Here is a 16,331-nt window from a genome sequence, read left to right on the forward strand (position 1 = left end):
ACCGATCAATGGATATAAAAGTTTCTCCTGACAGAGAAAAACAGGTAAAGTATAATCTCTATTGTCTAAGTATAGTTTAACAGATGTTTGTGCTGTAACACATACGTATTCTTTGTTTATACCTCGTAATCATAGGCTGGAATTAGATTTAACATAGTGTGGAAACAGTTGGTCAAAATACTTTTCGTTGAAAAGAGTAACAGCAGACCCAGTATCTACTTCAGTACATTTATTGATTTGGAGATTTATTATGAAGCTATTCGAACTGAATTGCTGCTCCAAAACGTGTTGAGTAGAAGTAACCAGTGTGAAATGATAAGTGAGAATATCAGTGTTGAGATGGTTGAAGCTGAGCGTAGACAAGTCATGATCTAAACCATCATTGCATGTTGCGTCGTGTGAGGTCGCACTGGACGTTCTATTCACAGCTCTATCTTCCTGCTTCTTTTTGCATCGGATATTCCAATGGCCTTGTCATTTGCAGTAGCTGCAGGTTGTGTTTCTTGCCAGACAAAGACCTTGTGGGTGATTCTTGGTGCAGTTGCTGCACTGGAAGTGATAATTTTGCCTGGTATCTGTTGGTTTCTGAGGTTGAGAGTTGCTGTTGTCTCATTTTGCTCGAGCGTGAACTCGTCGAAGAGTATGTTTGGCGATCTGGATTCATTCGCGTCAAATTTCTTGAATTGGTGGCAAAAGTCACAGAATCTGCATTGTACCACTTCGAGAATAATTTAACTTTTTTTAATTTTTAATTTCATAAATTTAATTTAAATAACTCACAATGCAATGCAATCTCTTGACATTTAGCAAAGGAAAGATCTTTTTCGAGTACTGTCTGACTGTACACCGAGGAATTGTTCAACAAGTGCCTCATCTTAATACTGCTCATACACACATTTGACAGCTTGTTGTTTGATTCTCAATACGAATTGAGTAACTGATTCTCCTTGAGACTGAATACATTTTCGAAACTTGAACCTCTCTGTGAACTTGTTGGTTTTGGGCCTGAAGTGCTGAACCATTTTGTTGTGAATGACAGCATATGTTAGATTACATGGCATTTCAGGAGCCGTAAAATTGCGAAGTACTTGGAAAGCCTTAGGACCAATGACTGCTAATAAAACGGCTGCTTTTCTTTCATTTGCCACATTCTGGGCGAGACAGAGTTGATCAAAATGCATGAAATAATTTTCTATATCTTCATCATTTTGTTCAACAAATTCGCTGAATGTAATGTTGAGAGAAACTTCAAATTACATTAACTGGTAGAAATCACTGGTATGTATGAAAGTTATGATGTGTAACTGAAACTTGCTTTTGCATAAGTGTGAACAAAATTAGCAAACTTAAATGATACCTGTAAGACACTGTCTTGTTGATTTGTTACAGGAAATCTTACTTGTCAGTATCATGTGCCGATAAAGTCATCTGACGATACGATTAGAATCCTTCAAATCCTCTGACAATCCTCTGTCCCCAGTGCCGAATTGATTGGTTCGAGTGAAGGACATGGTAATTTAGATTAATATATGTCGCACAAGATAAAAAACCAGACGGTACAATTAACATATTTAATAGAAACTGGACATTATGTCAGAAACATTCAAGTACATTGAATCACGATACAGCAAGATTACACACGGAATACATCTGCTTATGATTTCTTCTTCTTCTGGCCGTGAAGACCAAGCCTTGTAGCCATACGCTTAATACCTGGACCGTATCATACACCCTGTGATTTCTTCTTATGGGGGTTTGTGAAATCACAGGTGTACGCCAACAAACCACAAACCCTTTTGGAACTGAAGGTTGAAATCATACGGGTGATTGGAGGCATCGGGACAGACATCTGCGAGAGGGTTATCAATAATTTTGTGGAGCGTATAAATGCATGCAGACTCAGTAGGGGTGGGCATATGCCTTACATTGTCTTTCTTACGTAAATGGGAGATGTTACTGCTTACATATAATGTGAAATATAACTATTTTCATGATATTTTCCCTATTTTTATTTAATTTTCTAATTCGGCATCCTATACTGAACACCCTTTATATTCAACAATTATTTGTTTTGTTTTAAACAATAAAAGGCTGAAGAATTGAAAGCAGAAGATAAACTCTACTTGAGTACCAGCACACATGTAAACTCAAAGCTATCCCCTGTGCATTGCACTTTGTCATAAAGAAGCATGGGCGGTGTGGAGGTAGGGCCTTCTACCAGAGTAGACATGATACGGTCTGTATCATGCTCTGGTTGCCTTCTCCCCGAGGTTTGTTCCCAGGTATCCATTGATAGAGGCAAGAGGGGGATTTTCATGTAATTATAGAGATTATTTGCTTTCTGCTTTCATATATTCAACCTAAAAAAAAAAAAAAAAAACACTTTCTTGTTTAATGAGTGTACGTCACTTGAGACATACCAATGTACAGATTCTGGACAACATATTGCCCAAGTACTCTGACATGTTTTCAACTTCAAGGTGGACATTTGTGGCAACTGTTATCAATAAAATCATTGTATGCACAGAAAAAAGTTGATGTTAATTATTAAGTTGTTGCATCATCTCCTTGTGCACATGTTGAGTGTACACTTGATACAACTGACTTTCATGTGCATCTAATTTGGATCATTCGTATGTGTTAAAAAAAAAGGCAGCTTGGTATTTTAAAAGTTGCTATTTTTTAATATTTAGCGGATGAGTGTAATGATTCTGTGTATAGTCTCTCTGGATGAACACTTTCATAATGATGATGGACATTTTCAAACTCTGTTATAGACAGACACACACATTTCTGCCGCAATCAACGCAGCACAACGCGAGAACGAGTTTTGCTAATCTGTTCAATAGAAAAATTGCTATAGTGCACCGAGGCACAGCTGTTCGTAGAACAAGTAAATTAGAGAACTCTGCTCTATCTAAACGTTGAGTTTTAAATGCCATGCATTATAACGAGGGTTGGGATTAATATGTGCTAACAAGGGGCTTTATATCTACATACATATGGAGTAGAACTTCGCTAAATATGGACTAACACTTGCGTAAAATTCCACAAAATGATACAAAGACTTCGTAGTGATTCATTATTTGTGTGATTTCGTTTAAAGTAAACAATGTATTATTTTTCCATTGCATTAATTGACCTGGTGGGATTTTAACTGTTCACTCCCAATAAGCGCATTTGTTGTATATTTACAAACTATGCCCGCTTCTGCAACAATAACAACAATAACAAGTACATATATTGTCACCAGACGGTAAGCTGCGTGGATTTTTCTTTTGTTATGAACTTGCCACCAAAGCATGCCAATTTTAACTAAGAAAACAATATGCATCGCATTAAGCAGCAAAAATAACAGCTTCCTTCCTTCGTACAATTCCTACAAGAACACGTCACTGAGCCAAGAGTTGAAATGCTCATGCATCCACATAATTTATTTCTCTTGAGCAATTCTAAAGTGATGAAATATGAACAATAGTACTGGAGGCATTATGGAATTTAACGTAAGCTAACCAAACACATGCACTTTCACATCCACACACGCAATACATGCACACAACGTCAAACCGGTCAAGTACTTAAAATAATAATATGGTGCTTCGAATCCAACAAAACTCAGTCATTTTGTCTTTCTCCTTCTGTGATAGAAATAGTGCTTCATTATTACAGTTGGCCACACTAGTTACTAACTAGCGAATAGAAATGCACTGCTTAAAAGAAGCAACCATTACGTCATGCTATATTGCCACATTATCGTCCCTGTCGAATGGTGTGAGCCATGAGCTGGAGCGCTATTCAATTGTTTTCAATTATGTTTGCGCGAGTGTCTCCAGGAATGGAATGACAATTGGCAACAATGGCGAAGGTTGGCGAGCAGGGTAGAGCACGTGATGCAGAGGCAGGAAGACGAAACGAAAATTGGGATCTGCACCACGGCAGAGAGGGGTGTGTTGGCCACTAATAATAGTAACAATATATTATGTGATTCAAGTATGTCATATTCTCATATTTATACAAACAAACAAAATAGACAACTGAAAATATCGTGTGTAGTTTTAAAGAAATGGCACGTTAATTGTTGCCATGTGGAGGTGATAATTGATAAACATGCTTAACACTTGCCTAACCATGCATAGCATTGGTTTGCTAAAGATTAAGATCTGTTAATACCAGTAATAATTTCCTTAACAGCACATAATGTGTAATTGTATGAAGCAGCAGAGTATGTACTTTTATGTGTAGCTACTTTCCGTGACAGATAATTGTCTGATGTTACAGGCTATTTATAGATACATCAGATCAGTAAATTTATCAGTAATTTTTACCAATATACTCATGTAAGCAGATGCTGATCAAGTACCCATTAATCTACATGATCCCTACTAACTTTGCTTTAGTAACAATACCCAGACAGACGTACACAAAGTGTGTCACACCCATGTCTGGACAGCTTCGGCAGGGTGCTCCCTTTTTGCTTCCACTGCATGGATTGGGCTTTGATCTCCAGTTCATGGTAATGGAGCCAAGTCTCATCACCGGTCACAAGTTTGGACATGAAGCCTTCTGGATCCTGATTGTGGCGTTGCAGGAAATTTTGACTTACGTCCTGACGCAGTTGTCTCTGTGCTGCATTCAAGGATTTTGGAACCCACCTGGCAGACACCTTACCCAGTTTAAGGTGTTTGTGCACGATTGCGATGCAGGGGGACTCTGGTGAGTCCTGTGGCTGCCTCAATTTCCGAGAACGTTATGCACCTGCTCTCCTTAATAACCCACTCCACTTGTGAGATGGAGACTGGCATTGTCACTGTCCTTCCGGAACTGGTTCCCTTCTCCTTTGTTGTGCAACCCTGTTTCCAACCATCCACCCAGTTGTACATGGTTTTTCAGGATGGTGCATGCTCTCCACACACTGCCTGTTTATCTCTGCTGTGGTTAACCCCCTCCTTCCACAGAAACCATGTTGTCCAGCACTGCTCTCCAGGTTGTCCGCGCGTACTGACAGCTGTTGGCACTGTGGTTCCCAGGTATTACAACCCTTTGTCCTGTGCTGAAATCTGGCAGCAGACCTATGTACTACCTATGAGAGACCATTATGGCAAGCCAAATGGTGGACCATGGATAGTGGGAATTTCAGAAGTGTAAATCATTATGAAACGCCCCTCGTAAAAAGAAAGGAACATCGTTACGTTCCATAACCGTCTCAACACAGAAATTTAAGTGTGATATTTCATGATACAACAGTTTAAGTAGCCACTGTGTCATCGTAGGAATGCTGGTAGCAATACACAGAAAGTCATCACAATGTACTAATTACGAAATCAAAACCATACACTGTTCTTTAGCAAATCTGTTTTTATTTTCTTTTAAGAACAAAAAACATTAAAGTATATGAACACAAAAAATATTTCTGACTGAAATATTTTCTACATTTTTTTGCTTAATGATACCTATACATTAACAATATAAATAATTTTCTACATCACACTGCATCAAAGTACCAATTACTTCTGTGTTATTGCCTTTAATTGTTGCAAAATATCTTCTGCTTTGAGACTGTCAAGAACTACACTGCACTCTTTACCGAATTCTGAAATAAACAAAAAAGTTAAATGAACATTACTTTTTAACCCCAAAACATAGCAACTCATTAGACATTACTTACACATATGCAAAAAATTATGAAACCATATCAACATAAGGGATGACTGACAAGTTTTGATCTTAACCATGGATGGGTAATAGGAAAGGGGGAGAGCAAACTTGGTACATATCATTCCTTCATGTGAATTACACTATATACTACATGCCACCAGTGGGATTTCCTTTGTTTATCAAAATGGAGAGAACTGCCAACTGAGCTGCAATCCAATACCCTCCAATGGGTTAGCCACAATTGGTAAAGAGCCAAAAAAGCCAAACATTTCCATTTTCTTTTCTAACACTAATAATGAGATATATATGTAGTACACTAGGAACATAAGCCCATTCATATGTCACAGTTATGCACTGGGTAAATTAATTAAATGTGACATTCTTCTCCCACCAGGCAAACCTGCATTTCAAATTCATATTGACACCAAATCAATTATTGTGGCATTGAAGCTATTCAGGGAATGTATTCAGCACATCATCAATACAGTTCTCAGCATTCATAACGTCTCAGCACGGTGGATTCCAGAACTGTTATCAATTGATCAAAAGCAACAAAGGGTGATACTGTCCATTTTATAGATCTTTGGAGCTGATCCAGATGGCTTTGTATTACAATGGTAACTATGGATGAGATCTTGGTCCATCACTTTCAGCCAGACTACATAGAACGAAGCAAGCGAAGGAACCATCCCAGTTCTCCCAAACCACAGAAGACGAAGATGGTGACATAAGCTGGGAAGGTGGTGGCATCTACCTTCTGGGATTTGAAAGGTGTTTGGTTAATACTTTCTGTATAAAGGCGAAAATGTATGAAGGAAGTATGCCTCAGGTTTGGACAATTGAGACAGGCAGTCAAATAAAAAAAAGGCAAGGAATGCCTAGTAAATTGAGATGTTGCTCCACACCAATAATGCACCACTTCATGTCTCAGCTATTGCCATGGACAAAGTGCATGGGTGAAGCTTTCAACTTGTTCCACACCCACCTTATTCACCTAACATGGCTCTCTCAGTCTGTAATCTCTTTCCTATGCTGCAACCCAATTTGCCACATGTAGTGGTGATGTTAGGATGCTGTGTATCACACACAAGAGGAAACATTCTACTCGGAGCACAGAAAAGTCAACTCATGAGCATGTGGTTGACAGTATGAACAGTTGAAGATTATACGTATTCAAGAATGATTATACGTATCCAAGTTTCTCACCCTTTCCAACTTAATTCACGGCCAGATTTGTAAGTTTTCAGCCGACCTCCATGGCAGAGTGGTTCACACAGCATGCTGCGATGCCAGAAATCCTGGGTTTGAATCCAGCTTGGGCATGGGTGTTCTTTGTGAGTGTTCCTTCTTCAATTGAAGACCTCTACGGAAAATAGACGCCAAGTCCAAAATTTGAAATTTTACGGGAAAGGCAAAGAACTTATAATGAACCTGTTATTGGAAATATGAGTAACATTTTTTTCTATTTGAAGTAATGCAATGTATTTCCAACATTTTGGAAGCAAATAAAGTGTGACCTATGTTAAAGCAGTTTAATAAAATACTATTTTAATTGTAAAACCACAGGCCCTTTTTCCACGGAGACACTAATCTATTATGATTTAATAATATGCTCACTTGCTATTGGTCAGATCAGCAAAACAAAAAATAGCATGTGGTAGCCCAAAACCCCCTCTTTCCAACAAGACTTGATGGTTTGTTCCATATCAAATAGCTTCGGCATAAAAAAAAAGTGGCACACGTTTTCGGCACCGGTCAAACATTGAAAAGAGCATTTTTTTTTAAATATTTTGGTCCCCCCTGGATCGATTCGGGTTGTACCATCCAGGTCACCTTCCAGATGAATACTCTTTTGATCGCAGACATTTTCGATTTTTTCCCCCCTAACTGTTCCAGAGATACGCCTCCGGAAGAGCCCTTTTTGGTGCAGCACTGGTGCTGTAACCATAGCTTCATCCATGAAACCTTTTATCTAGGTTTAAAGAGCAAGGATCAAAGTTTCCACTGGTTGCATTGTTTGAAGTTGTAAACATGTTCATATCAGTAGCAACAACCTATTACATCAACACCTAGGACCTCTGTGGAACATGGGCCCATGTCCATGGACACAGGACCTTTTACGACGAATTTTTAAAATTCAAAATGAGATTTTTGAACTTAACTTTATTTCATCAGCACATAAAGAGTGCTTTAAGTCTAAAAAGTCAATTTCAGAAAAAAAAAAAAAAATGGACTTGGGCCTATTTTCCATAAAGGCCCTCAGTTTCATATGATGATTAGCCAAATGTGGCAGAAAAGTGACGTAATAACTCAATACAATCAATCAAAAGTTTCCAGTCAGCCCCTTTCAGTTTCACCTAGAAGGAAAAAGTATTAATTCTATAGAAAGTCTAAAAGCAGTGAATGGTAACAAGGAATGTAGAATAAAACCAAATTACATAGAGACGTTGCAAGAACCCACTAATTGGTTCCTTATCTCATGTGTCAGAAAATGTTAAAAGACCACTTTATGTTCACACTAGCTGATTGCCAGACGTTGCCCGGGTATTTATTTATCCCAATCTTCTATTAAAGATGTCCATGGAAGAAACATAGCGATCATAAATCCACTCCGCATTACTTAATAGACTGCACCTGTGACTTGTTGATCGTGATCGAGAAAGCAAGTCAGTCACTCTCACTCACTCACACACTCTCTCTCTCTCACACACACACACTCTCTCTCTCTCTCTCTCTCATTTTTAACCCCCTCTCAGCCCCCATGCTGATAGTTGATGAACTTAGAGTTGGAACGGCATTCGCAGTGTCACTAATAATCTTAGCGACCCTGAAAACTATGGATTCCACACAAATAACTGTCGTTTTTGATTATTTTTACATGTCACCACGAGTTGAACGACATTGGGAGTGTCCCTATTAATCTTAGCGATCCCGAAAACTATGGATTCCACATTAATATTGGTCGTTTTATATTATTTTCACATGTCACCCACTTCCCACACTAGGGGTGCCAGGGGTTTGAACGGCATTTGTAGTGTCACTATTCATCTTAGCGAACACGAAAACTATGGATTCAACACTAATATTGGTCGTTTTTGTTTATTTTTATATGTCACCCCTTCCCACCCACACCCTTAGGGGTGCCTGTGATATCTTGGAGTTGAACGACATTGGGAGTGTCACAATTCAACTTAGTGATCCCACAAACTATGGATTCCATACTAATATCGGTCGTCTTCGATTATTCTTACATATCACCCCCTTCACACCCACACACCTAGGGGTGATAGGGATTTGAACGGCATTCGTAGTGTCACTATTCATCTTAGCGAACCCGAAAACTATGGATTCCACACTATATCGGTCGTTCGCCATTATTTTTAAATGTTGCTCCTTCCCACCCCTTTCCCCAAACCTAGGGGTACCAGGGGGTTTGAACGGCATTCGTGGTGTCACTATTTGTCTTAGCGACCCCGAAAACTATGGATTTCACACTAAAATCAGTCATTTTTAATGATTTTTACATGTCACTCTGTTCCCACCCCTACCCCTAGGGGTGCAAGGGGTTTGAACGGCTTTCGCAGTGTCACTATTAATCTTAGCGACCCCGAAAACTATGGATTCCAATCTACTATCGGTCTTTCTCGATTATTTTAACGTCACCCCCTTCCCACCCCTACCCTTAGGGGTGCCAGGGGTGTCTTGGAGTTGAACGACATTAAGAGTTTCACTAATCATCTTACCGAACCCCAAAACTATGGATTCCACACTAAAATCGGTCTTTTCGGTTATTTTTACATGTCACCCCCTTCCCACCCCTACCCCTAGGGGTGCCAGAGGTTTGAATGGCATTCGCAGTGTCACTGTTCATCTTAGCGACCCTGAAAACTATGGATTCCAGAATAATATCGGTAGTTTTAGATTATTTTTACATGTCACCCCCTCCCACGCCCAACCCCCAGGGGTGCCATGCCAAGGGTGTTTTACCAAAAAAATATTTCTTTTCAGATTGCAAGTGATATGTGTACCAAGTTTGGTTGAAATCACTCCAGACGTTCGAGAGTTATGCCGGAACAAACATACATACATACATACACACATACATCCATTTTCATATACACTATGTGGAAGAAAGTCATTGGACACCCCGGTTTCAACTCTGAAACGAACTCCTCATGGAAAAGAGAGTACAGACGGGTATATATACGGCAGCAGGAGGCTTCTCAGATCATTCGCTGATAAAATGACGGACAGGAAAGAGCTCAGCATGTTTCAAAGAGGGATCATAGTGGGCTGCTCCATAGGAGGCATGAGTATACGTAGCATAGCTGATGCCTGACAGGTGCCTAAATCAACTGTCTTTGTCATCAAGAAGTGGAAGGAAAAGGGACACTGCAGCAATGCACCACGAAGTGGAAGACCCACGAAATTGGACGACCGGGACAGGAGAGTGCTGAAGAGGGAGATTTGGAAAAACAGGACCTGTCCGATGCATTCGATTGCAGAAGAGTTTCAAAGTGCGACGAATTTGACTGTTTCGACCAAGACACTTCGCAAGGAGGCCCATGCGCTCGGTTATCATGGTCGAGCCACTGCCCACAAACCCCTGATAACAAAAAACAATAAATGGCAGAGACTATGCAGGTGTAAAAAGCGGAGAAACTGGACGGTGGAGCAATGGCGGAAGGTGCTATGGAGCCATGAATCATGCTTCACACTGTTTCGATCAGATAGGAGAGTGTGGGTACGGCGATTACCCGGAGAACGTCTGTTACTCGAGTGTGTAGTGCGTACAGTGAAATATGGTGTTGGCGGCATCATGTTCTGGGGTTGTTTCAGCTGGCATGGCAGGGTCCACTGGTACCGGTGTATGTCCACATGACGTCTGCGTCCTACAGAGATATTCTCGACAACCCCATGCTCCCCATGTTGTGGCGTTTCTATGGAAACAAAGAATGTGTGTTCCAGGACGATAATGCGAATTGTCATGTTTCCAGGGCTACCATGGAGTGGTATGCAGAAAATAATGTCACCCGACTGGATTGGCCTGCTCAGAGGCCTGACCTCAACCCTATCGAACATCTATGGGACGAACTGGAGCGCCCTTCTACACTTCCAGGGTTGGTGACTGTACTGCAGGAGGAATGGCGGAATATACCACTCGGTGTACTACATGACCTTTTGGCCAGTTTACCACGACGAGTGGCTGCTGTTATCGCTGCCAAAGGCGGACCGACCTCTTATTGATTGCAAGAAAACTGATGGTATCCGCTGACATTTGGTGTCCAACGACTTTCTTCCATATAGTGTATATACGTATATACGAACAAACTGGATCTAAAGTTTTCAAGGTATCTTAACTACTGTAATGTGGTAAGTTTGACTTCAATTATTTTACTATTATTTTCTTACTGTAATGGGCTTCAACCAGGAACTGAACTCAAAAGTGTTCTTTCTGAAACAATGGAACACAGAAAACTTCCAAATATGGAATATGGCTGCAGTGGCAGTGGTAGGGTGAGCAGTGCTTGTACTGGAGGCATACAGTAGTGGGATCAGAAATAACGGGACTAATCGTTGTCTTACTTGATTCATGGTCTGGTCAAACTGACAGTAATTTGCCTGCCACAGCCTTTGGAAGCAAGAATGTTAATTTGCACACATATACAGAGTGTAATTTTAATGGCCACAGCCCACAGAAACATATGGAGGACATCAAAACAAAGAACTTTTCTCAGCAACATTTTTCTTGTTGGTGTCTGTTTTGATGTCATCTATACATTTCTGTGGTCCATGGGCGCCATTAAAATGACACCCTGAATAATACCACATAAAGCTACCAAGCACTACCAGTCTCTTATGTCTTCTTTTTTCGCAAACACAATTTTTTAATAAGATGTAAGTGAGTTACTAAAGATATATCCGCAAAACTTACTTGTAAACGTTCTATTAATTTTGGTGGCCTCTGCCACCATCCACTTGGGAACTTGATGCTTTGCTGTTAGGTTGATTTCTGGTTCCTGTTGTTTCCTCGACTACCGCTAGGAGTGCTGATGTAGCCATTTCGTCTGCTGCGCATGGGTTTGAGTTGTTATAATAGCGGGAACAATTCTGTTAGGCATACATCGCACACCCTAATCGACACCAAAATCAAAGAGATGCATGCAATCATGCACTTTCCACACAAGCTGAATATCGACAGCAGTCAGGCTCATCATGTTTGGCTCCCGCTATTACAACAGCTCAAACCCATCATGCACAGCAGACGAAATGGCTACACCAGCACACCTAGCAGTAGTCGAAGAAACAACAGGAACAGGAAGTCAACCTAACAGTGAAGCATCGAGTTTCCAAGTGGATGGTGGCAGAGGCCACTGGAATTTATAGAATATTTACAAGTAAGTTTCGCGGATATATCTTTTAGTAACTCGCTTACGTCTTATATTATCAACCGCGTTGTTTATTCCCCTTAACATGAACAAATTGGTTGTACAAATCATGGAAGAGTACATACAATATGATGAGAAGAATATTATCAAATTGCATGACAGACTCTTCATTGTCAAGTTGCATTATTTTATTTGCATTCAGTTGAGTGCATCACATTATCATCTATGCTGCGTTAGCACGGAAAGCATCGGAATGTGTGTCATTCTATAATGTACGAGGGTCACTATTTATATTTTGAGCCTTGGCAACACTGATTGAAGTTAGGCGTGATTTGAAGTTTGCACGGAATCGTCTGGCATTATTGACCATAACGTACTTCAAATGTTTTGTCAATAGCTTCATTTGTGTTGTTTATGATGCCTTGGAGATTGCACGACAACAATAAAATGGAATTAACTCGTGAACATTTTCGTGCGATGATTATTTACGATTTTCGACGTGGATTATCAAGACAAGAGTGCATCGATCAACTTACTTCCACATTTGGCGATGAAGCCCCATCCTTTGCCACTGTGAAACGCTGGTATAACAAATTTATTGTGGCCGCCATTCGCTCACCGACGAGATTCGCGAAGGTCGTCCAAAATCAGTTGTTGTTCAAGAAAACATTGATGCTGTGCAAAACCTAATACTGCAAGATCGTCATGTGACATACTGTGAGATTGAGGCAACCATAGGCATTAGTTCCACCAGCATATATAAAATATTACATGATCATTTAGCTGTGAGAAAGATATATTCTCGTTGGATCCCACACAATTTGACAAAAACTCAAAACGACGCTCGCGTCAATTGGTGCAAACAAATGCCCAATAAATACAATCGTGGTGCTTCAAAAGACGTATATAAGATTGTAACAGGTGACGAATCATGGATATATGCAAATGAACCGGAACGTAAACAGCAGTCGACTGTATGGGTGTTTCAAGATGAACCCAATCCAACAAAAGTTGTTCGCGCTCGAAGCACATCGAAACAAATGGTCGCCTGTTTTTTTCGGGGAAACTGGTCATGTGGCAACTGTGCCTTTAGAGGAACGTAGAACAGTCAACTCTGAATGGTACACAACAATTTGTTTGCCAGAGGTCTTCGGTCAAATACGGAAAACAAACAAACGCCGTCGGATCATTCTTCATCAAGACAATGCCAGCTGTCACACATCTCGTCTAACAACCGACTTTATGAACAGTCAAAAATTCGAATTGATGGGTCATCCACCGTACAGTCCTGATTTGGCACCCAATGACTTCTTCTTGTTCCCGAATGTCAAGAATAAATTGCGTGGACAACGATTTTCGTCGGCAGAAGACGCCGTTGATGAGTTCAAAAACCATATTATGGAGGTGACTGAAGAAGATCGGAAATACTGCTTTGACAAATGGTTCGAATGAATGCAAAAGTGTATTGACCATAAAGGAGAATACTTTGAAAAACAATAAAGCAGTTTTCAATGCCAAATTCCTGTTTTTTTCATTGTTAGGCTCAAAATATAAATAGTGACCCTCGTATTGGAAATAAATTTGACATTGTGACGTTTGCAATGCTACTGACTATAATGCAAGTGCTGTCATTGTGTTCCTGGTGCAAGAATCAGCTCTTCTCACGGCAGATTGCCATGACATAGAATGACGTAAGGTGCATAGCATTTTTAATTTTCTCATAACATGTGACAAATGACATGTAGATCATACTTGAATACATAATTACTAATCTATTTTGTTGGAATTGATCTCTACATATTTGGTTGCATACACATTGCTGGTATTTGTCTTTGTCTACAAATAGGCATACCTCCTAAATATATTGACCACATTCAAGGGGTTTAGGGCAGTTACAAAATGTCAGACTGCACACATTACCTGACACCAGTCGTTTTCTAATTTTTTAAGGTTTTCCGGATTTTGGACAGTCCTGGGTGGGGATGGCAATCATTCATCTTGAGTGGATTTTCCTCTCTTAAACTTTGTTAACCCAATTATACACAGTGACAAAAAAGGACAAAGTGTTCTTTTACACACTGATCAAGCAGGTGTGGATATCTTGGGAACAAGTCCTTCCAGCATCAATAACTTTATCATTGCTTAATGCTTCAATTGCTGTTCCGCCATAATTTACTCACATGCTTCACTTTATGTGGTATGCTAAATTCACTATTGACTCCCTGTTTTAAAGGAGGGAACTAATTATAAAAACTATTGAGTGAATCTATTTTGCAGACAAGTCATATAGAGTGGGTGAGAACTGTTGGAAGACACATGAAGAGGAGACGCACAGGAGGTTTTACAAATCATAACATTTGAACAGCAGAAGAAAACAGAGCTAATTGTCCTCTTCCGCAACCTCCAACCTTGCTGTGCATTGCAATATTTGGGACTAGTGATGATTAGACACACATATTTTTGGTCAATAAAAAAGCAAAATTTTGTTACAAAAGGTGAGTCAATTTCTGGTTCAAAAGCGGTAAATAAAATAACATTTCGCTATTATAGCAGTCAAAAAGCAGTACACAAAATATTTTGGTTTTAAAAAATGTGAATATAATCCCAAATTTGATTTAAAAACTGCACTTACTACACAAAATACACATATCCCTTCTAATGCACATGTATGTTGTTACCGTGCATAAAGGGGTCCATTTTTGCTTCTAACATATCTACAGCAGAATTAATCAATTTTCCATGAATTGCATAGCTTACAGAATAATTCTGACTTCAGAAAGTGTCACGTCGGTAAATAAACTCTAAATTTCATGTTTAAGAGTCTACTTCGCAGGGTAGGAAAATGCACCTCGCACCTTTCACAAACATGAAAAATTACATTACAATTAGAGCTGAGCTGATACCAACATTTGCCGATACTGATACCAATTCCGATACCTTAACCGATTCCAACCGATACTGATACTTGTAATTTCAGTTTAAAATAGCAAAGGCTAGTTACTGAGTCAACAAAACTCATCACATCACATTCTATTAATGATATCAAATACTCCCAAATTATTCTCATATCACTTAAAATTTCCTGTGACATTTTATGTGAACTTCTTTCTACCCCAGAGGATGCAAAACAATAAGAAGAAGTTTTGGAAATGTTGCAAGCATTGTTAAAATGTTGCAGATACACTGAAAAATCGGAGGATAATTATAAGTGTCCCTGCTTCATGTCATGATCCCCAATTTCAATACACATGTCTCTAAAGGGGGAGAAAGGTATAGTGTGTAAAATAAAAATTTGTAGTGCATATAGCATACAACTTGCACAAGGAATGCAAAATAAATAGAAATGTAAACAACATTCTTATCCTTTGGATTAACCTGGTGAGAGAGGAAAATGAATTAAAAAAAATTCACAAATACAGATATATATATTTAATACTCATGCGGCAGCTCTGTATATGCCCTGCTGTCCTTTATTCTGTCATTTACAATAAAAACAAGTCACTGCAGTGTCGGCATCAGGCAGCAGTCACACGGAAGGGTAGAGCACAAGAAGAAAATCCACAACCCTCTCTCCCACAGCGACATTCATCCCTTTCCCACGAATGAGCCTACTATCATAATAATGCTAGTTTTGAAAACGTCACGTTCTTAACCCACACGTTTGTGAGCAAGAATTGGCAATGGATGGTTTATTTTATTTCCACATACAGTTGACCACCATGCAGTTACATGCCTTCAATATCATGTTTGGGTGCAGCACTTTCACTTTAGTCCTGACTTTGATCTTGTCATCTGCTTACCAGGAGGGTGCATCATTTTCGGAAATGTACATGGAATTCTTGTGCAGGACTCCAACCTGTCACAAGGAAGGGTGACCGAACTTTTGAAAAGGAGAAATCTTGACAAATGAGTTGTTGCATTGATTGCTCTAGCCACTCAAAATCTCTGGTATCGGCGAAAAAAATTGAACCAATACTTGCAGATACCGATACATCGGTATCAGTAAAAAAAAAAAAAAGGCAAAGTGCTCCCCTGTGCTTAGCACCAGCCCATGGAGGTGTATAGGGGGTGTTGGGGTAACACCCCACACTTTCTTGATCCAGTCGTGAGTGGGGGTGATGTGATCAGCATCATGCCCCTGACTGCCTTTACCCCCCAGGGTTTCCCCCAGGTACCCATGTCATTCAACGCTGGGTGGGCACCGGGCCCGCTTCCAATGTTAGAAAAGTTACCGGATTTGAATCTGTATCGGCTCAGCCCTAATTACAATGTGTTATTTCACATTTC

The 16,331-nt window shown here is 39.8% G+C and overlaps 1 protein-coding gene across 1 annotated transcript in view; it reads right to left on the bottom strand.

The window, feature by feature from the left end:
- Window positions 1-5,337: 5,337 nt before the first annotated feature.
- Window positions 5,338-16,331, bottom strand: part of ND-B8 (NADH dehydrogenase (ubiquinone) B8 subunit) — a 32,535-nt gene continuing 21,541 nt past the window's right edge. The window contains exon 3 of the mRNA XM_083112353.1: window positions 5,338-5,590. Within this exon, the coding sequence (XP_082968479.1) occupies window positions 5,505-5,590 (86 nt within the window). The 3' untranslated portion in view covers window positions 5,338-5,504. The remainder of the gene's footprint in view (window positions 5,591-16,331) is intronic.

This window comes from Lepisma saccharinum, chromosome 26, assembly GCF_977018435.1.
Source record: "Lepisma saccharinum chromosome 26, izLepSacc3.1, whole genome shotgun sequence".
Lineage (NCBI taxonomy): Eukaryota > Metazoa > Arthropoda > Insecta > Zygentoma > Lepismatidae > Lepisma > Lepisma saccharinum.